The 24048-nt window shown below is 33.2% G+C and overlaps 1 protein-coding gene across 2 annotated transcripts in view; it reads right to left on the reverse strand.

Annotated features, from left to right (window-relative positions):
- Positions 1 to 617: 617 nt before the first annotated feature.
- LOC131846402 (protein capicua homolog) overlaps positions 618 to 24048 on the reverse strand; it is a 39944-nt gene continuing 16513 nt past the window's right edge. For both annotated transcript variants that reach the window (XM_059195684.1, XM_059195683.1), the window contains exons 5-30: positions 22886 to 23048; positions 22107 to 22206; positions 21304 to 21534; positions 20670 to 20809; positions 20188 to 20446; positions 19770 to 19860; positions 19032 to 19691; positions 18438 to 18524; positions 17997 to 18087; positions 17153 to 17383; positions 16711 to 16850; positions 15975 to 16154; positions 15348 to 15449; positions 14651 to 14773; positions 14084 to 14247; positions 13506 to 13615; positions 11479 to 11835; positions 10971 to 11120; positions 10045 to 10144; positions 9639 to 9736; positions 8954 to 9128; positions 8218 to 8357; positions 7519 to 7674; positions 6489 to 6727; positions 6247 to 6367; positions 618 to 5740 (exon numbers count right to left, since the gene is read on the reverse strand). In XM_059195684.1, coding sequence (XP_059051667.1) covers positions 5703 to 5740; positions 6247 to 6367; positions 6489 to 6727; positions 7519 to 7674; positions 8218 to 8357; positions 8954 to 9128; positions 9639 to 9736; positions 10045 to 10144; positions 10971 to 11120; positions 11479 to 11835; positions 13506 to 13615; positions 14084 to 14247; positions 14651 to 14773; positions 15348 to 15449; positions 15975 to 16154; positions 16711 to 16850; positions 17153 to 17383; positions 17997 to 18087; positions 18438 to 18524; positions 19032 to 19691; positions 19770 to 19860; positions 20188 to 20446; positions 20670 to 20809; positions 21304 to 21534; positions 22107 to 22206; positions 22886 to 23048 — 4446 coding nt within the window. In that variant the 3' untranslated portion in view covers positions 618 to 5702. The remainder of the gene's footprint in view (positions 5741 to 6246; positions 6368 to 6488; positions 6728 to 7518; positions 7675 to 8217; positions 8358 to 8953; positions 9129 to 9638; positions 9737 to 10044; positions 10145 to 10970; positions 11121 to 11478; positions 11836 to 13505; positions 13616 to 14083; positions 14248 to 14650; positions 14774 to 15347; positions 15450 to 15974; positions 16155 to 16710; positions 16851 to 17152; positions 17384 to 17996; positions 18088 to 18437; positions 18525 to 19031; positions 19692 to 19769; positions 19861 to 20187; positions 20447 to 20669; positions 20810 to 21303; positions 21535 to 22106; positions 22207 to 22885; positions 23049 to 24048) is intronic.

The raw sequence follows: 24048 nt of genomic DNA on the forward strand, positions 1-24048 counted from the left end.
AAAGTCCTCAATTCTGTTAATTTTTCTAATTTAGAGTATAGTCTTGTCTTGGCTAGCTGATAAACATTCCTTAGTACAGATGGTCGCAGCATGAATCTTCATATACAAACATTTAAATAATTTGTATTCAAATGTTATTGTTTGTATTGGTTAGGTTAGGTGTTTTATCGTGTATTGTGTGTGCATTTACAAGAGAACACTGTATTTGACTATTTGTTGTACTAAACTGATAAAATCAACTCAGTACTCATAATACATGCCCGGTTAATTCTAGAATATGTAGTGCTGTGAGAATTGACCAAATATTACTATAAAGTGATATTTTAGTACTTTATAGTGATATTTGGTCAATTCTCACAGCACTACATATTCATAATTTGATAGTGGTACGTAGTGTAAGGAAATAATAGGCCCAGTAAGAATACAATATCACAAAGAAACGTAAATCTGATTTTATATGAGTGAGACTGTATGTAACTGGAATTTTAATCTCATTATTGTTTTTGTTACTTACTTAACTTGTAAGGCAAATTAAGTATATTGTTGTATTATTTCTAAAGCACTCTGACTCTTCAAAGTGAACTAAACAAAATAGGTTATGAAATAAAATGCGAAGGTGTCTTCGTGGTTTTTATGTTTTAACATAAGTTCATACAATGATCCAATATGCTTGAACAAACTGTCCACACTGCTATGGGTTGGTTTACAATACATCTGCTCACAATGTCTGTTTTACTTTTGTCGATTACAATATATAAGTTAAAAGTGCCATTTATTTGGTCCATTGGTTGGATTCATAAACAATTTAAAAAACTCACTTATGTAAACGTGATTACCGTTTCAGATATATTTTTTTACTCTGATGATTCTTTTCTTTCTAATTCAATCTAATATACATTAAATTGAACACTTAAACCTAAATAAAACTTCTAAACAAGATATTTACAATTACGCCATTTTGACTAAACAATTAGACTAATGCCTTATGTAGAAGAAATAAATAACGAATATGAAATGCTTTATTTAAAATGTCCTTTTGAAGTAATCACTATTTCGCTAATATTTCTTAATATATATAACATTATAACTTGTTATATGCAACACATTTAATTCAGTCTAATAAAACAAACTGCCTATTATCCATTGTTTATTGACTGACAATGCCTAGTAAAGATAGATGGCAAAAAAAATAAGACATGTATAATTTCTTAAAAGCAAACACTAAGTCTTGAAAGTCAATAAGGCACTAGTAATACGCAGCTTATTATTCACATTAAGGTTTGTTTCATATTTGTTATTACTATAACACACTGAAAAGACATTCACTCTAAAACCAACATATCTCCAACTGTTATGATTCAACAAGCAACAAACTTAAAGAACTGGACAGTATTAAAACAAATGGAAACATTCTGTACAAACCACCGCAATTCATAAACCGTGAAATAAAACTATATTAGATAATATTGCAACGAAATCTTAATGCGTAAGTTGACTTCAAGTGCAAATAATGAAACTCACGTGGAGATTAAGTTGTTAATATGGTTTCATTATAATATTAAATAACTGTTGATTGATCATAGTTAACAACAATAAAATCAACTGTGGATAAAACTGATTAAATTATATTTAAAATTGATAAAACCAGATTACATTATTATTAACTGTAAAATGTGAATGGGCACTACAAATAAAACAATCGCACATCTCTAAAGACGGACAGGATATTTTGGATAAAATGTTAAATAAATTCCTATTAGGTGATACACATATATATAAATATTTAAGTATTACAGGCCTAGTTTGTAGGAGCTTTTTTTCCATATAAAATTATTTTCAACATTAATACAAACAATAATGAATTTAATGATATACAACGCTACTGGTGTAACTTGTACTATATAAAATAAACTGTCTTTGAACTAATAGGCCAATTTATGGCCACCTTTCTTCACACACTAATTATTTGCAAATTACAGAGAAACATCAAGTAAATAGTTCATGCTAGGTTATTACGTGTGATACATGTTTACGTTATGACTAATTGGTAACAACGGCTATAGTACGATGATAAGATTGACATTACGGGCAATTGACTACGCGAAGTTTGGATACCGAATATTAAGACAGCAAGAGGCCACCAACATCTGTATGTGGACCCTAATTATGTAATGATATTATTACCAATTATTATTACTTTATTGTAACAGATTACTTACTAAAATTTCGCACGCACAGACCATTTAACAGTTGCAATTAGGAACCATACGTCTTAGCTCACGTTTGCAACTCTCAAATGGATTATAAAAAAATCGAAAAACAACCAATTTGAATCAATTACAATTAATAATTGTCAATAACATCATTACTTAGGCCTCTAGTCTCTTACCAACTGGCTGTCCTTTTGTAAATCGTGTCTACAAAGTGACAACAGGTAATTTTACTGTAGATATATAAACAGAGGCATAACAATGACCCTCGAGGTCTCAATCTCGGTGACAACTCAGCTACTCGACTATCAAGAATATATTTAACAGTGTGAAAATATCTCTTAAATTTATACTTTTAATAAATTCATTTCACTTCCGGACTCCTAAAGCAATTATCTAAATATTATTAACGCCAAAGAGATCATTTTAAAAATACAATTTTGATATACATAACATTTGTATTGGCCGAATTTTTAAGTATTAAATTATACATTTATCATTTTTTATTATTATCTAAATAAAAACTTAATTACTTTGAGAGCCGGGAACTCTTAGCGCTAGCATAAAATAAATCTAATATTTACAGTGAGATTATTATTATGTATAAATATTGATTTAACTAGTGTCGATAATGATTTGAGCTGTTTTATAACACTGTCATTATGTATTGAATGATTACTACGTCATTTACGGATAAAAAACTTGTACCAAGATTTCAACTATAGAAAGATGCTACTATTAAAATGTCTATAAACTGTCATCTCCCGATATCTAATTCTATCAAACATGGCATCCGAAAGTAATACAATATCACTCCACGTTACTTAAAGTAAATCACTGTACATAGAAATAATTAAATAAGTAGATATTTATTTATCTAATAAAAAATGAAAATTTTATCATGTGGAAGACCAACATCACAACATAAATAGAAAACGATACAAAATAATTAGTCTTAAAAAATAATCTACGCACCAAAATGTTTCGTCGTTTCGCCGTTCTATATCTTACTTGAATGCAAATTATAACATATGTAGTGTGGACGCTGTGTACACAAAGCGTCTTTTATATGCATATTATATTCATTACTATAGGGGTTTAATTCTTCATATACTTGCAGTACGGTATGTGGGTATTTCTATTATAAATGCATTTGCTAAAAAAACTTTCTTTACAATCCTTTCACTACATATAATAAACCCCATAATCCTAGTTGCTTGCACTTTTGTAAATCTGACTTATTTCAATCATACTAAAAACAAGGTTATGATGTAATTGCAATGCCCCTTAATGTAACAGCTATGGCAAGCAACTAATGGAATAAAGTAAATAAAATATTACACTCATAGTATATGGACGTACAAAGTAAATATTGCGACAATATACAACCTTACTTACATTCACATCAACCAAAGGACTTACATAAAGATTATACAAATAAATGTATTGAGATCGTGCCCATGTGAATAAAGTGCTATTTGATAAAATAAAGACATAACAATGATGTAATGATCAATAAACTAAATGAAATAAAAGCATTAATGAATATATCCACACTTAGTAAATATCTCCCCACACACACAAATAGCAAATAAAACTATTGGTATATAACGTCCGCAAAAGGCAGAATAATACACCGGACATTTCTATCTCGTTCCATCCCAAGAATATAGTAACTAAAACGCATCTACCAACACATTTGTATCGGGGGACTCATCAGAAAGTGGGATAATGATAAGCGTGCGTGATATGCTAGGAGTACAATTTGAATGATACATTTTTTTCTTCTTTTTTTATTTCGTTTTAACTCAATGAGGCAATCGTATAGCAAAACTGCCCATACATATAAAATGAAAATATTAGTGATGTTCTATTTGATACTGTATATTAATTATAATCAGTTATGCACTGCCAAGAATTGAGGCATGGTTATAGTATAAATTAGGGTAAGTGGCAATATTTTAACGTTAGACCATCCTATATCCACACTATTGATATAGAACTAGTACTTTAACATCTGCACAACTGGATATTAAGAATAATTATAACTACTGAATCTATTAGAAAGCAAAAGATTGATAATATACTCGACAAGCAAAATAAATCGAAAAAAAATATAATTGGAGTGTCGTCTTATATAGAGCTCATTTATTAGCCCACAATCAATCGGGCATATGAGCTAAATTCGTCTCGTTAATTTTATGACTAATTTCTTTAATTGAATATCGTTGAATGTGTTGAAATAGCGTTTTATATACGAATCGATTACACCTGATACCAAATCCGCTTTGGTAATGATTCGTTTGGCAGTTATATGAACGTTATCTCTATATGAACCGTGCACACACGCATCGTTACTACCCACACATTGATCATTTTATAGATTTTTTTGTTATTTTTTTATATTAAAAACGATTATTACATAATAATCGAACGTACTTTTTAAATGCACAAACGGTCTATTAGAGACAACAATGCAGTATATATTATTTTTTCAAATATCTCTAACGACCCTACATAGAACAAATTGTACATACTTGTACAACTCCATTGTATTTCTTCGAGTACAAGAATTCTCACATTAGCTGTTGACAGTGGGATACCCTATTTAATTAATTTTACAAAAATTCTGTTACATTCATATAAACGTGCTACCCTACATTTAATTGTTAACAACTGAAATGAAATATTAACTTTTGTCTGTAGCAGTGACCTATGACTTCTACTGGAAACCTGATATAAAGAAGTATTTAAATGATGATGTATTATAAATTACCACTATATATTATTTATTTAGTATATAACTCGTGCGCAAACAGACTAGTAAAATTCTATGTTTCAGTCAGAGTCATGTTCGTAGTCACCTACAAATATTATTAGAATAAGCTATAAAAACATGATACACCATTTAACGCAATGAAATGTTAGCATACCTATGTGCAAGGAAGCTGAGTAAGACTTGTCACCATAACATATTTTTTATTAGTAACTCTTCAATTGTAATATATCCGAATGAACTTAATAACGTATTATACGATAGAGTACTAAATATGAATGATGAATATGTTATGTTGATAAATATGCCTCGTATATGCTCTCTTTCAAGTTTACTACCATCGTAATAGCAACACCGAAAAGATCTGTCAAATCAACGTACAGTGGACGTACTGTACTCAGTGAGGACATGTTATTGTGGAAACTACTTCTAAAATCATTAAAACTTTCTTATCAAATTCTTAAATATTATAGTGATATTAAGTTTACATTATAACCTGATAAAAATAAGAAATTATTAATATTACGGTCTAAAATATTATGTACTACATTCGACAGTTTTTCGATGTTGCCAACATTAATATAATAGAACTTTTTGCAAAGAAATATTTCTGTAAAATGCATTACAATGATTTATAAAATTTATCCAACTTGTGAACAGCTAAATTAATTATACTGTTATTCTTGCACCACAATGGAGATGGTGTATCCGCATCGCTAACTGGCGGTTGACGTCACAATCGGGGAATTCACATCTGAAAATAGTTTTTTTTAGAGTTATATGGTGTTGCTATCAATACAGAAAAAAATCATCGGAAAAATTGCATATTATTACGAATGAATAAAGAATGAATGAAAACTCTGCATTGTTCTTGTAATAGAAAATAGATTTACATAAATTAATACAAACTAAACGATAAGAATATTATCACTATGAACAAGACAACGGGCGGCCTTATTGCTAAACAGTGATCTCTTCCAGGCAACATTAGGATGGAAAGGAGTGTTTAAATTTGCGTCTGGTCTAACTATGTCTACATATAATTACAATGAAATATGTAAATGGTATTACTATGATGATAATTTGCATAGATAGAGATTTTTTTAGGTAATAATAGTTCGTAAGGTTCTATACAAACGATTCGAACATACTGCCAATATTGCAAGACAGAAAATGAACTTTATTCTAGTTATTTTTAGGATAATTTTCCTACAAACTGGTTTTATTACCATTATCACATAAAATGGTTTAAAATCTTACTTGTGGGCGTGTTGACTTCGGAGTGTGGCGTTAGATTCGATTGCGCCATTAACTTTTGTCGCACTTCACGTATCTTCAGTTGCAGGGACATCTTTGTGGGAAATATCTCCATATATGTCGCCTGAAAATATAGTAAAGTAGTAAATATAAATAATATAATATAGTATTAATATAAATCAGACATCACGGGCGGTCGTGAGGACGGCCGGACGTCCATAATAAAACTTGGAGTAGACACTGACCTGGAACTGCGTGGTGGCCTGCGTGGAGGGGAACATGCCGTGCTCCTGGAACAACTTGAGCACGAGCTGGCGGCGCTGCTCCAGCACGCGGCGGTGGCCGGCCTCGCGCGGGCCCGCGCCCCCCGCGCCCCCCACCGCGCCGCCGCCCGCCGCCCCCGCGCCCGCCGCGCCCCCCGCGCCCGCACTCGTGCTGCCCGAGCACGGCGTGCGCGGAGACATCTCCTCCATGCTCTCCGATGCTGTACCGGGTACTCATCATTATTATGGAGCTTTCAGTTTCTTTGTCAGTGATGTAACAGTGGTTACCGTTACTCAGTGGCAGCATTGTTTTAATAGGCCATCAATATATAACGTCACGCGTAAGTGATAAAGTAAAACATTATATAACAAGTGAGCGTTACATTATATAAAAGGAGTCACATAATGCATTCAATATTTTTAAAAATACTTCATTTAAAATAAATTGAACTAAAAATTGCTTCCACACCTAGGAAAGGATCTTAGCTTTTGTGACGTCACGTTGACAAGTAACAATTACTGAAATTTGTGTGACGTAATTATTACAATAGAATAGAAATAATATTTTTCTACCATTCATTCGGAATGCAGTTTCAGTACAATAATGAGTAAGAAACTTGCCTTTTAATGTTCACCTAATGTAAAACCCCAACATATTTGAAGTCGGTTAAAAATATGTACATACATGTAAAAACTATTGACATCTTTAAATCACAGAAAACTACATTATTACAGAGTAATAAACATGTAGTATGGTAAATATAATCATAAAATATACATTTGTACAAACATTTATGCATAAGAGCATTAGGCAAGTCTGCGCATTCTAAAAATGACTAGGGAAAAGTGCTCCTATTAGGAATCCTTAGAGACATAATTTATACTTCTAAATCATGAACAATTGATATCAACTATTGATTACTGTCTAGTTAGTAAATAAGATAGGGCTTTAATTTGATTAGTATAGATTTATATGAAAACTAGCATTAAAGAAGTTTTATATAACACTCACCTCTGTACGAGTCGAGATTGAAATCTGGCCCGAAGAACGTATTCCCCACCAACTTCGTAGTAGTATGGGGTGTGCCAAACGAATGGGGGGTTGGCATTCCGTTCCCGTTCATTACCTCTGGCTCTAACTGCGCGCTGACTACAGTGCCTTCCTCATCTGCAAAAATATTAACCATCATCAGCTAACAACTTGTTAGTGTTATAGTTTTTTGTAATATTGGAACGTCGAACACGCTAACGTCCCGCCTAATAACAACGTCACATATGTATTTGGTACATGAAAAGCATCATAGCGATCACATATAATTAGGAATTAGGTTCAAATCTGGCGGACATAAAAAAAACTTTGTATAACAGTTTTTTTTTTTTATGTCCGCCAGATTTATTATATTTTTGACCATCGAGACCGTATAGAATATCGTAACGGTATGTCTTTTTGTTTATTATAAAGAGCACAGCTTCGTATAATAATTCCATACCCATAATAGAACAAACAATTACTTTTTAACTAGCACTGGCGCTGCTTTTATATTCCTTCTGTATTCAATCTTTCTGTTGTTCATCCTTATCACACATCCATCTTAACATTCGCATTTCAATAATTTAAATTAATCTTTCAGCCATCGCCCTTTTATGACTTTTTCTGCACTCTGATATCCTATAAGACTAACAGGAAGAGATCAATATAAATAATACTAACCCATTCCAATCTTATTGTGCTTCTTCCTCAAATACAACTGTGGACTTCGAGGGACGACCATCGCGCTAGGGCTACACGCCTCTGGCTTGAACTGCGGGAGAGTACTGAACTTCTGTTCGAAATTCACCGTCTCCAGAACTCTGAGAATTTAAACATATATTAATTTCAATTGTTTATATAAATTATATAAGAAATATTGCAAAATGTATATTTGTCGATCCAGTAAATTTAATTTATAGTAAAAAATTGTCAGTTGTTCAAAATCTACCCTATACCATCGTGCACAGATATTATATTATATTAATCGAATTTCTGTTCCCGCGCTGTCGAGTTTCAACAAAATTAGTACCAAACGAACATTATTAAGATTGACGCGCGCGCGCATTGTTATTATTAAATAAATTAGAACTGTAAGACCTTTTTTGAAAGTGTGTGAAAACATGCGAAGATGATCTTGTCGAGTCCGTCCTGAAGCCCTTTTTAAACAGAACCATACAGGTACGTGACCTACCGTTTTCTAACATTTTGGTAACAGAGTAGTTTGCTTCGTGTTCGGTTAACTCTACGTGGAATCATTTGCTCATTGCACACTTATAGTTTTAATAATCGAATTTCGAACACTGTCGAGTTTCAACAAAATTATAAGTTTGAACATTATTAAGATTCCACTAGTTGTTATTATTAAATGGCTGCACTTATAGATTTTTTATTTCTAGGCAAAACATGCTATACTGACTTGTCACGTCCGTCCTCATTTCCCTTTTTAAACAGGCTCTTTTTAAGGGATGGACTGGATAGGTTTTCTGTATGTTTGGGTGACTGCGGCTCGGGTACATCGAGGGGTGTAGTCGGTCCACTCTCGGAGCGTGGAATCATTTGCTCATTGCTGCCCGTCGAGCCTGTTGATGTGCCTACTTCTACAAGCTATACAGTATAACAATATAAATGAATACCAACATAAATAAATGTATCTTTATATATTTATGTTCTTGATACAAACTTTATATTAATGTGTAATATTGTGTGTTTCCATGTATAAATTTACACATAAAAAATATATTTAAGTATTTCTATCAGATTTAGTATCCATAATACAAGTTCTGTTTTTGCAAGAACTTGTATTTTGGTTTATGCGAGAAAATATATTTTTAAATAATTTAATGCTAAAAAGACATCAAATTCCTTTATTAATGTAAGCTATATCTATATCACTATTCCCTAGAGCATGGAATGTAAATTATGTGTTAGCATCTTTTATACTGAGAGGTATATTGTATGGCAAATTTTGACGGCCTCAGTGGACTAGTGGTTTAGCACACCGCTTTACTTCCGATGGTCGCGCGTTCGATTCCTCATACGGTACAAACATTTGTATCCATTGTATGGTAAATAAGAAACGTGTAATAACTCTGTTGTCATACCTCTACTGAGCCGTTTCTGCAGTGGCGCTCGCCCCAGCTGGGCAGGCGTAGGCGCAAGCGGAAATGGACGCGTCTCTTCTTCTGCAGTCTCCCATTGCCTGTTCACATTGTCATCACTAGGAAATCATTTTATTTTACGTTTAAAAGAAAAACTATTTACTAGCATTCAAATAAACATATTTAGATTAAAAATAAATAAAAGTTTTATGTTTTATATTAAACATAAAATAAAATGATAATGAAATAAAATAATATATCCATATTTATTTTAATGCTTAATATAAAAAAAATTGTTTTCAAATAAAACCTAATGTTATTTTCATAAATATTATTTTATACATCAGGGAATAGTCCAGTGACTGAAATATAATTAAGCTACTATATGTATAATAATAATTTAACTCACGTTGTCGTCTTAGGCACAGTGTGGTTGTTGCTTTGCGATACTATCACAGACTGGCCGCATTGCGGGTTCGGAATATTGTGTGTCTTATTCGTCTCTATTTCTGAAAATAATATGATTTTTTAATAAAAATTCTATAACTAAAAATACATAGTTATACTGGTAAATTTAAATTCAAATTCAAATTCAAAATATCTTTATTCATGTAGGTCTATTACAGACTCTTTTGATATGTCACATCTACCGTCAGTTCGGAGTGATTTCGAAATGAGAAGAACTGACAAGAAAATCAGCTCGTATTTTTTTTTTCAAATAATAGTGGAACATGTTTATGATAAATACAGTTATTAAAATTCAATTTTGGGAGAATAGAGGTAATATGGTTAACATTACATAACATTTTTCATGAAAAGAATACAGACTAGCTAAACCGAGGTATGTCTGAGCGGATCTTGTATATCTTATCTTTACAGTTGGATGCAGCACAGATGAGTATATTATATAATGTACAACTAGACAATAGAGATTACACTGTGTAATCTGAAGACATTAATAAGGAAAGATATATAAATAAAAAAGGGTTTTGGATTATGGTTAATTGATGATTAACATATTTTATATAATAGCTACAACTTTCAGATTTTTTTAATATAATAATATTATATTATTAATTATATATATATTAATATATTAGACAAATACATATCAGAATGAGACTTATTGTGACAGATCAACCAACATCACATAGTAATACTGACATTTAATCATAAATACTTAGATAGAGTATACTGACATACTTCAGAATGTGCACTGGTTGACTAGCAAACACTGTACTAATGTGCACTGGGTGAAATGCTTTCACTCCGTACATTGAATAGTGTTTGGTTGTGAAATACACTTAATACTATTTGGTAGTATAGTGCACTTACCGGCGCTGTAGGCGGGCACGAATACCCGCTGTAGTTGCACGTAGTGCAACTGCTGGGGTTCAGCGACGGCTGCACTCACCGGCGGCTCGCTAGCCTGGCTCGCCTTTATCAACAGGTTACCGGATGCATCCAGTGACAACGTTAATGGACCTGTACAATATATATTATTATGAATTATGCACAATATAATATTCTATAAATTTTAAATATACCACTCTAGACTTAATGTCATGGGTCATGGATCAAACATAGTAAAATTGTATAATTTGTGTTTCTAATTACGCAGTGATGGAAACAAAAATCATCAATAGTAGTAAATAAAACTGCGAATGAAAATTTTGTAATAAACCACTGTAGATCATCATGGATCCGAAATTTAGAAAAATTCTATAATTTATGTTTATAACTATCCAGTGATGAAAACAAAAAAACATCAATAAAATCAAATAAACCTATATGACAGTTGATGTTTTTATAACTCCATATAAATAAAAAATAAAACAATTACCTGTAGCATTATCACCAAGGTTTCTCTTCACCAACGTAACACTTTTCAGCAACGCATTGCTCAAAGCATTCGATGGAGGCGTTTGCACAATCGATTGACTCGGTATCGATACTCCACTCGATATAACTTGCACACCACTCGACGCAGTCGGGGAGTTCATAATCGACGCTATGGCGTTGTCTAGGGCCGCTTGAGTGGCTAAATTGGGAGCGCTAAGCGATATTCCTTGGACGCTATTCGTTAAACTCTGAGTGCTATTCGCAATCGATTGTGAGGGGTGCGGCGAGATCGGTACTTGATTCGGTAAGCTCGTTTTGTTTACTGTTGTGAACGCGGTCCACTGCCGAAGGTTGTCGCCTACGAGTAAAAATAATATATTAAATATATGCGTTATAAGGTCCCTTAAAACTGAGTTTAAACATTAGCTTCAAGCATCAGCGACATATAATAATTTTCAGATGCAAAGACTTGAACAACTGCGAACCAGAACAGTGGATCATACATTTTAAAAATTGTATTGTAAGTTGTTGCTTTTGGCACTAAATAAAAAATATATACCTAAAAATATTTACGCTAATTTTACGATAATAAAAATATATAAAAAACGTTATTTGTTATTTTTTCACTCATTTGACTTTGAAATAGTCACCATTCGAATCGATCCAATAAAAATATACCGCCGTTCCTTTTCTGGGATCACATTTTGATTTTCTAATAGTACATTTCTGACTTAATAACAATGAGAGAACTGTATGGAATACATAATGAACGATTTAAAGTATAACATTTCAAATATTTATTACAAGTATTAACTTTAGGAATGATTTAAACCACGACCATTTATACGTTAAGAACAGAATAAAAACCGATAAAATTTTCATGATCGAACACAGAATACACACACTGTGTGTGAACACAGATATACGATAATAAATATTTGAAATGGATCAAAGTCATTGTTATTTCAATGTAGATAATTGTACGTAGATATTATAGTTGTTCAAGTCTTGCAGGATAGTAATTCAATGTAGATAATTGTCATTATTAAGGTAACTGTATTCCATGTACAGGATTATAGTGGTAGATATTATAGAATGTACCTACATTTTATTGTTATGAAATACAAAAATTGTCTATTTTTTTTGTTAAATAAACACATGACAAATTTCTACTAAAATTGTCCTGTATAGTTTCCCGTCCAAAGGTTGCCCTAAAGCTGGTAGCATATCCGCCTTGAATTGCTAGACAAATCAATGAAGCCAGATACGATCCGGAAACAACAATAGTTAAGTATTAAAAACAATTCCAATACCTATTTTATGTACGCAAAATGCCAATATTATCGGTGCGTATTTATCACGAATTGATATGATAGTATTAAATTATGGAATATATTAAACGTTATCTATATCGATAATAATGTACTTTCTCCGTAGTAATAGTAAATTTGTAAGATAAATAATATATTGTTAGTATTACACCATATTTTATTATTATGCTAAAAAAACGTAATAATAATACTTATATTAATAATATAATATAATCAATAATACCTTCACGCAGCGCAACCTCTCCCACACTTGGCTAAGGCCCGTGTGGGTGAGTATTACCTTCTTTTAAATTTATAAAAAAAGAGATAGAAAAGATAAAAATAAAAATATAATAATAATAGTATTTTCCAGTGTAATGGCATGGACCTGACCTGACATGGTTTACAGTGTAACAGAGCCATTTGAACATGTAAATATAATGCTAAATAATAAAATTGTGGATGAATAGTGGTGCCTGTATTAGATATCCGAAGAACCTGTATCTCAAGTGTAAATAAAAATACATCCAAATTACGTTAAATAACATAAATTTTAATTAACTAATAACTACATCAAATATGGAAATAACAATCAGATGGCCCCAAAAATCCTGAGGCTACCAAATGCAGTACAATAAAGAACTGGTATAAACTTGAATGTCTATGGAAAAAAAAATATATTTTATATAAATTAAACAAATTATGTATACAAACATACCGTTGTCGGCGTGGGTAGATTTAAAGGCCCCTCCAGTCGGCTGGAACACTTTGGACCCACCTGGACTTGATGCGGTAATGCCGCCAAGTAGATTATCAGACGAACCAGCCCTAGAACAAATATACGAAATTCCTATTCAGGCGACGTTTAATGCATTTGACTCATAAAGAGCTACTCCATTACATTTTTATTTTTATTAACAAATCATTAAAATATCCAGGCAACTGTAATAATATTTACTTCATTCACAGTGTTTTTTTTTTATTTGTAGTACTGATAAGACTTAAATTAAATTTAACATTCAACATACTACCATACATAATTATTAATTTAATTAAAATAACTAAAGAACTTAATATGAATGTTGGTTAACAGATGTTACAGTATTTTACTCACTTTATTAGTCAATATACAAAACCTATTATTTTTTTTTTCAAATTAATAATATTCACTATCATTGCCCGCTAATTACATCCACTGTCACAGCGTTAGGTTGGCTGGAAGAGATCTGTTTCAGAAATAAACCCACCCATGAGTGCAATATATAATTAGGGTAATGTAATAGTAAAATGTAAAACCTGGCTTTAATCGGCTTTGGTCTCCTGGTGTGGTCATGGTGCGGTAAGTAGTCTCGAGCGTCGAGTCCCTCCGAGTCTGAATCGGTCACTTTTTCACCACATTTGAGATCAATCTCCACACTTGGTGCCGGAAGATTTGGCTCGTCGCATATAGCCTGGGACATCTGCAATAAATGTTAAAAAATATTAATTACACTTGACATTCACGCGTAATTAACAAGTCAAATAATTTAACAGAAAAAAATATCACCCGTAAGATAGTATACTTATTTTCACCTGTAACAGTATGTTCATAATACCTAATTTTACCTAATGCTGATGAAAATCAATATGAATATGTTCATGTTGGGAGAGATTTTAATGGGGATTAGTGTCTCCATTTCCACCATTGCACTCTATCAAGTAAAGGCGTTCTTCAGGAAACCGTCGTGGTTAACTCCTTGAATAAGGCAAGACGATCTGACTGACTTAACTCCATCGTCATCCTATACTACTAACCGACAGTGTATACTATTAGAGGAATCGGAAAATTTATTCCAATATCATTTATTTAAAAAAAATACGTACGAGTTGGTCGTCGTCGCTGAGCTGCGGCGATGCCGCGTGTGCGTATGCAGCCACCGTCACCGGCACGTCCGCGCCCGCACACGATACGCCGCCCATTCCCACGTCGGATGGCGTACGAGGACTCTATATGAACAAACAGACAGAATAATAATAATACCCCAATGACAATTCACCTATTCCCAGGGTAAGCAGAGTGTGTGTTATAGATATTAGACTACTGATATAAATACTTAGATATTATTTGTAAAATATTTATAGAAAACCCCAATACAAATAATCACTCAGGAATAAAGTGTTGTACCGTACGAGGAATCGCGACCATCGGAAATTAAGCAGTGTGTTAAACCGCTAGATCACTGAGGCTATCAGACTGTACTACAGATACCATTTATATTTATTTTCTCTGAAAACGTACACGATATACGACATTTCCATTTTTCATTAAACATCAATTGTTTTGACATGAATATACGATAACTGTACTGAGTACTGTATGGATACCGCAAAATTATATGCCAAATCGACATATTACAGCGCTGAGTGCAAATACGAATTGCATATAAATATAACAAAGTTAAACCTATTTTATCGGTTTTACAGTCTAATCTTTAATGTGATTATAGGCAAATATTATTTACTTTATTTGAAATGGTAGAAACTAACTTATAACTTCTTTCAATAAAAGAACATTATATACCTGTGGCATGGAACCAGTTGGATCTCTACTGCTGGATGACTTTCGACGATCCTTATTGCACCATTTCCATTCTGGATGAGCCTTGAAGTGAGCTTCTTTTACCTGTAGACCACATAAACTTCAAAATGTACTCGAACAAAATAATAAGAATATAATGGTAATTGAAATTCGTTTATTTTAAAGATCAATATGAATTAAAGAAAAGAAAATATATAAACAATCATCTCTACATTTATATATCACAGCGATCTAATTAGGATTAGCATTAAATGTATTATAAAATAGAGTTGAAGTATATAAAAAGATGTAATAATAAGTTTCACTACATCACTTTTAGATGGATTTTTCTGAAGGGTGCGCTCGGTGACTCGGTTAACCTCTTCATACACTACACATACATAAATACACTAATAGAGAGTTACTGTTTTTGTCTGTTCCTTTGCTTACTTCATCTAAACCACTTTTCGATTTTCACTATTAAGGTTTATATGTATCCATAGGTTTAAATATATATATATATTGTTATACGACGTCTGTCACATAAACTGTACTTTTATACAAATATATGGCACAACTAGTCCCTATTTTTTTACACATTAAAATAAATAAGACGGCAACTTAACTGACCTCACTAGCGAGCTCATTGTACTTCTGCTTCTCCTCCGGCTTGAGTGAGTACCACCACTCGCCGAGGATTTTGCTGACGGTCCGATTGTCCTGATTCGGATGCATCTGGTGCACTATCTGACGGTGACGCTTCGAGAATATCATGAACGCGTTCATCGGACGACGGATACGTCGCTCCTTCTGAAATTAATATAAAGTTTAAATTCATTATGCTTATTTAATAATAATTTAAATTATACAGGAAAATTTACATAACGCCATCTAATCTTAAAGTAGACAGGTGTACAAAGGCGTGTAGAGAAGAGGTTGAGGTCTATGCGAACTAATGAAAATACTTAAATATAATTCTTGTAATAACAAACCAATTCTTTATTAATTCGAACAACCAAATATTTATATAGGTGTATGTTTTAAGAAAAACCTTAAAAAAGGCCTTTTTAAAACAAATCAGGTGCTGTTTTAGTGAACTATGTGTCAATAAAAAAATATATTCCGATACAACAACCCTTATTTAAACCTATACTTTATTAATTTTGTGCTAATGCGTGTATAAATCGCTAATTAATGTCAATTTCTGATTATATCTCATCACTATTTAAAAATCACAAAAAGAAGGCAATACAGGTAATGTTCAATTTATATGAGATAACCTATATGGTACAGTTAGTTCAGCTTAAATTCAGGGTAGCTGGCGTGTGAACCACATTGTCTACAGTTATTTAGTAATTGTTTTTACCTTCTCATTCACAGATGCAGGAGAGTTGAGCGAGGATAGACTTTGTGAGCGACGCTTGGTGTCATCACAGCCACCTCCAGTTTCCTCACTCTCGAACACATCATCATCCTCCTCTGTGCAGATAGGTGGCGCTGCATCACCTGTGGTATATAAAACTCGGTAATTTCTTCTACTTTTATTTTACTGGAGGAGACTTAATTTATTAGCACATGTCACATACAGTAAACAACTATGAAACGCAATATTGGAGATGATTTGTGATTGGAACGAGCATATTCAATCTCTTTTCAAACCAAGAAACAAAAAAACTAACTTGCATATTCGAAATCGTTCAAAGATTAATGTTGTTATTTTCCTAGTATATCCATTAAAAATTAAAGAAATTATATAATTGTAAAACCGTGAAACAAAACTATAACAGTGTAATAAAGAGGAAATTTACCTGCATTCTCAGTCTTGATCTGGTCCTCAGTCTTAACATGGGGTGTGTGAGGAGTGTGTGGCGTGTGTGGGGTGTGTGGTGTGTGTGGCGTGTGTGGTGTGTGTGGCGTGTGTGGCGTGCGTGGTGTGCGTGGCGTGCGTGGGGACGGCGGCGCGGCCGGCGGGGAGCCGCCCAGTAATGGTACCAGCGACTGCCACGGGAACACGCTACCAGCTACGCCACTCGTCGAAACTATTACAGGAAAAAATATTATATTAAAAGGGATCTATCTGCCTTCTCTTCGATTTGATGCCAGCCTATTTTTCGATATATACGACAATACGAATACTAGCGACTTCAAATATTTTATAATAATTATTTTTAAATAAAAGATCTTCTAAGCCAATTCATCTATGTTTATATTCAATCTTCATGTTAATTTTTATTATGATGCGTTCAGTCAGTTAGCCGTGAAAAAGTAACAAACAGAGAAATATATCTTTGAATTTATTAGTATGAATTGTACCTATACACTATAATGTAATACGCTCCGTATCAGTTAGATAAACTTTAATTTCTATTATGTATTCATAATTTCATGTATGACCTAATATTTACAATGTAATAACTATGGCATGACGATCAATTAAGTTTAGCAATTAATGTATAATTAAGTTCAAATTATGCTCAGTAGACTGAGTAATGCTACATTGATATAAATATTAGGTATCACGTCACTATTGATTTTCATAGCAACGATAAGCATTAGCTTATGGAGACCCAACATTAAAAAGTAAAGGGTTCGTATGATGCTTTGACATGTATATATTTTCCCATGTATATAGTAATAAAGAAGAAATATTACCAATAATAGCTGTATGCGATGTAGGCGGTGGCAAAACAGGAAGTAACTGACTGGGATGTACTATAACAGCGCTACTGTTCACATTATTGATCTGTAAAAGACAATTGGTAAAAATAAATGAAAACTTCTTTACACAATTGGGATAGAGAAATATTCTGAAGTTACGTTAGGTACTCTATATACTCTGTATATAGAGGTTCAGATTAATATTTATATAAACCATATTTCTTAGCACATGTTATAATATTCAATTATTTATAAGGAATTGTAACTAATTTGGATAGTTATAACTTTAATTTGATAAATTGAATGCAGTGTCAATAATTATATTACGTCCATTGAATTGTTATACTGTAGTGTCATTATAAGTTTGAGAAGCAATATTATGACTGTAAATTTATATTATTTACACATTGTGTTTTTTTTTAAATCGACACTCACGTGGTCTCCATTGTCTAGCACCCTGTGGTCCGGTTCCATGTCATTGTTATTTATACGTTGAGTTATCTGACTCATCTTGTGTTCTATCTGAAATTGTTATTGTTACAGATAAAATATATGCTACTTATATAGTTGTAGGTATTATAGCATTCTATGTTTATCAAAATATCAGTACTTGACAATGTATTAATATTGTTTTTTTTCTTTTGGATGTGACTCAATATGTAAAAATATGAACCCAATATAATATTGGGAATCACATTTTTAAAATGGAAAAATAAATAAATCTAAATATATAAATAAAAAAACAACTGTGTAATTTCAGATTCATTAATTATCTCGTTGGTATGCATATAACACTTGATTTACTAGTTCTATAAAATGTATTTTGACAATTTTTTAAATCATGCTTTATTAAGTGAACAAAAGATATCAATGTTCTATTAAAAATATAAATAATCATGATATTCATTAAAATTCAGACATGTTATTCAATTTGTTACTAAATTCAAAGGAATTTTGGTTATATTATATTCCATTAAAAACAAATTCAGAATACTATATACCCACAGGAATAAAATTAACAAACGTCACCTGAATAGTGTCAGCTGGTTCGTTTTTTATCAGCACAAATTTCTTCTCAATATTCTGAGGTATCACATAAATTTTCCTTTGGTCCTTCGCGTCCGGATCCATGAGTGAAAGGACGCGTGCCTGAAGCGGTGCCGGTTTTATTATCTTGTTGTCTTCTATTACGCGAGTCTCGGACAACTCCGGCGGCCGCTGCTCTATCACGATGCGATGTATGCTGTTTTCTCGCTGAGGAATCGTATCCTCATCGTACTCCGAGACTCTTCTATTTAAAAAATTCTCATGGTTATTCATTGGAGGTGACACTTCCTCGCGTCGGTATTCGTGGATCCCGTTGCGAATATGTATGGGTTGTCGGTATATCTGCTCTACATCGACCCCGTTTGACGAAGGTATACCTCTGTGAACGATTAAATTGTGGGGGATTTCGTTACTGGTGCTACGGATCGTGTTTGCGCCACTCGTTTGTAAGCTTGTGTTTATACTGTTCAAATTAAGAGATATACTCGACGGCAACGACAAGTTTGACTGTAATGTTGTTGAATAGGGTACACTAAGACCGGATTGTGCAGTGCTCTGGATGTTCAAACCTGAACTTTGAACGCCGATTACATTTGACTGGGTGCTGTTGTGGAGTGTAGTGGATCCATTGCGGTTTTCGGCCTGAAATTAAATTTTATAATTGTAATTGCTGTAACTACAATGATTTTAGTTTCGGGTTTCTGTGTTTAAATTAAATACCTGATAATAAGGGGCCGGTGAGACTCTGATGACGCTAGTGGCGACACCACTAACTGGGGAACTCACTCTACTTGGTCGTACTAATTCTGGCCTGGAAGTAAAAATTTTGGATATACTTGACAATAATCGTGATCTGTAATAGTTGATAACACGAATCGTACTCTGTTATTATAATATATATTTTGATGCCATATATTTTTATACTGAACCTTTGACAATTTCATTCTAAAATATCCTATATTAATTTATATTTACAAATTTAATCAAATGTAAATCTACATATGTTTGTAATTATTCAGTTGATTTTACAGCTAATTCACAACCGTAAAATCATAAAAATAACTATACCCAAGTAAGTATTTTTGAATTAAAAATGCATTTATAATAATTTTAATCTAAACAAATATTAGTGTCTTACCTGATAAGATGGTGATGGTTGAGCGTGGCCGCGTGCGCGGAATGCGCGTGTATAGAGTGCGCATGCGAGTGCACGTGCGCGTGCGCGTGCGGGTGCGGATGCGGGTGTGGGTGCGGGTGCGGGTGCGCGAGCTGGTGCGGCGGCTGCGGCTGCGGCTGCGGGCTCGAGATGGGCACGAACACGTTGTTGCGCAGCCCCGGGGACCCCCCGCCCACCGGGGACGCCCCGGGACTTCCCGACCGCGAGCTGCCCAACGACACTGCACACACAAATCGTAGTTATATTCCCATACGAAACCTCTAAAAATTGATAAAGAAAATAAATATTTATAGTTACAAGATGTATTATTTACTAATATGACGTCTGGGTATTATTGTTAACACAAATTAGTGGTAAAATATAGAAGCAAGTTAATATCAATCTACATACCACCGTTCAGCTAATTCGTATACATAAGTTTTAAACACCGGGTATATACGTACCCAACATATTAGCGGCCTCAGTCTCGTCAGGGTCGAAGCGTCCAGTGACGCGGTAGTGCGGCGGCGTGGTGTCAGATTCCCGTGATGTTTCATCGCCCTCCACGCCGGTGCCACTCGACGATAATGATTTGCTGCTGCTTCTGAAATATTTAGTAGTAGTTAGCCAGTGTACCACACATCCGATTACGCTCTGAATACACGATACACTATAAATTTCCAAAATGTATAATTGAATTTTAAACAAAAGTTTAGTCAAAGTTAGTATTTATAGCTTATTTTCAAAGATTATAAATAGAAGTCGTTAAATATTTATTAGAGTACACAGGACATTACATTATATATACCTAAAAGCATTGTATTCTGCAATTTAAATTATTTGGTTTTATTTGATCTTCTGTGAGATAGAAAATAATCATGATAAACTATTTGTCATTAATATAAATAATTATAAAGAATGTAATAAAAAAAAAGAAATAATAAAGATTTCATCTCTTGCACGGCGTACTTATACTTTATTCCGTTAGTAGTATATTACGACATTACAAAATATTTTCATCTGAAGAAAATATTTTATAACTAATTGTGTTCTTTCAATGTTACGTCACAAAAAATATAGGTACTTATATTCAATTACCTCTGATGCGAAGTGTGTGTGGAGCCCTGTGCTAGTGGTGTATTAGAAGATCGTGGTACACCACGCAACGACAGGTGACGCGAGCAGAACCCGCGTCGCTGGCTCTCTTTCGTGCACCCATCCTTGGAGCAAAGCCGGCGCCATTGCTTGCCATTGAATTTCTTACGAATGCCGGTCGGTGTGGACACTACATCACCCTTTTTATATTTATGCGGGGTTGCCGCTTGAGATCTGCAGACAACATTTTACAATATTTTACCGATTTATAATTTTTGGTATAATGCATTCTAGTGATCTGGACTGTGTATCTGGACCTACAGTAAGGAGAAATGGGTAAGCATCCTGGCCTTGAGAGATATTATAGTTCATACCCCACCACAATCACAGTTACATCTATTATTCATATAACTTAATTTTGTCTATGGAGTGACCATAGGCAAAATTACTTTATTCATATCCAAGTTTTTACATCTCATGTCCTTTTATCTTTATCCCTGCATATTGTAAGTGACGGTTTATTCACTAACAAATGCATTCCCAAAGAAGATTGATATAATGCGGTTTCCGGTAATAAAGTATAAACTAAATTCTATAGTAATATGATAAAATGACACCGAATCAACGATATGTAAGGACAAGAAGATAATAGAACAGGATATTGATGGAGATTACCTTTTTCCTGCTACTACGTCCGCTTTTTTTTAAATAAGAGATATCCTATGGATTGTTCTTTGGTAGTATAATTTCCTGTTATTTAAGCTTAATCGAATAATGAAATAGAATTGTATAGCTATAGAACTTACCTGGGAGTAGGGGGTTGAGATCTTGGTGTGAGACTGCGCTCGATAAGACTGGAAGTGCTGCCACGACTCTGCAAACTGCTGCGTTTGCTGTTGCTGCAATCTGTCAACAATTTTTTTATTAATTAAATATCAAATATTAATTGGACAATTTTAACAAATGAGAGAAGAACTCTCGATATTATTAAACTTGCTGTTTACTAATGTCAGTCTGTTAACGCCTAATTTTAAATTAGTTGTAATACATGTATTAATCATAAATAATAAGCAAAAAGTTTACTTTTATTGTTACACATTATTCTTTTTAGCAAAGAATGTCAAATGAATGACCATACACGGTCTAAAAGAATTCTAACTTAAACATGAACAAACACGCACAAACAAAGTAACGGTCACGGTCACCATTTTCTATCACGATTTCCAGAATTTTAGATAGAAATAAAAACGAGACTTGTTTTTACAAATGTTAAGAATTAAAATCGATACGCATACAGGTCACGTTTTTTCAGACAGGTGAATTCAAAACTAGCAGGAGACTATATTGTGAGACGAAGAGAATGTATGTGTTTTAGTTTTATTTTATTTGTGTATAGGTAAAATGAAACTAGACTTGGTATACGGAGCAAAATATATTCAGGAAGACTATTGACAACAGAATGAAATGACAAAACAAGAATGTAATATAAAAGAACTATAAATTCAAATACAAATTTAGAATATAAAATACATTTTTGATTAGCCAGTTACAACAGTATGTCAAGCTAAGCAAGGGATAAACTTACCCATTTGTGAATCGTTGGGGAACATGATATCCTCCCGACGAAGGTCGTCATCGCTCTCGCCATAGTCCATCGAACCATTGGAGGAGGCGCCGACGGTCACCACCTGCCCGGCGCCAGGCATCGGAGACGATGTGAAGAAAGCACCATCGCCTATCTGAAACGGCTGTGGACAAAAACATATTGAATAGTTGTTTGACGGCCTTGGTGATCTAGCGGTTTTTTCTTCTGATGGTCAATGGTTCGATTCTTTGCACGGTGCAAACATTTATATTCGTTCGTGAATATGAGTAATTTCTAAGTATATAAAATAAATATCTAAGTATTTATTCAATTGTCTAGTACTCATAACACAAATTCTGATTACAATCGGACTAGATGGCGTAGTGTTAATTGTCCAAGGGTTATTTTATTTATAACTAGCTGTTCCCGCAACTTCGTCCGGGTAGAATTTAAGTTTATTTTTCTAAAATAAAAGTAGCCTAAGATACTCCTTATTACATCAGCTACCTGCCAAAAAAAGTCCCGTCAAAATTGGTCCAGCTATTTCAGAGATTAGCCGGAACAAACAAATGTTATTTTGATGTATGTACCGTATTTATATTCATATGCATATAGTAAAAGACGGTTATTTCGATATTACAAACAGACACTCCAATTTGATTTATATGTTAAAGAGCAACACACAAATTTCTTGCTCGTTTTTCTTGTAATGAGACAGCTTTCCAAACGAGTGGTAGATAAAAAAAATTTTTATGACTATTCAAAAGTGCTTAAATTAAGTTTATTTGAATAAATGATTTTCAATTCTATTCTATTCTATGTATAGATATGCAAAATATCGTACACCTGTGCGAGTACTTTTCTATAGACGTAGATACAAATGGCAAGATTTTTGACAACCATTAATCTTCCACTAGGAAATTTCAGAATTGTCTTGATTGAAACAGTCAAGACAATTCCAGAAAAAACTTGTATGTAGCATTTTTTATACCAGTGTTGAAAATCAATCATACGGCTCATAGATTTCCTTAGTTTCGATCAAGGTGGATTATTATGTTGTTCATTATTCCAAATGTGTAAAAAGGATGGATATATATGCAACACATTCCTTAACTTCCTATAATCTATTAAACAAAACCCGAGCATGATCAACAACGCCATTC

The sequence above is a fragment of the Achroia grisella genome, unplaced genomic scaffold (genome assembly GCF_030625045.1).
Source record: "Achroia grisella isolate CSIRO2021 unplaced genomic scaffold, CSIRO_AGI_Agris_v1 utg511, whole genome shotgun sequence".
In the NCBI taxonomy this organism is placed as follows: Eukaryota; Metazoa; Arthropoda; class Insecta; order Lepidoptera; family Pyralidae; genus Achroia; species Achroia grisella.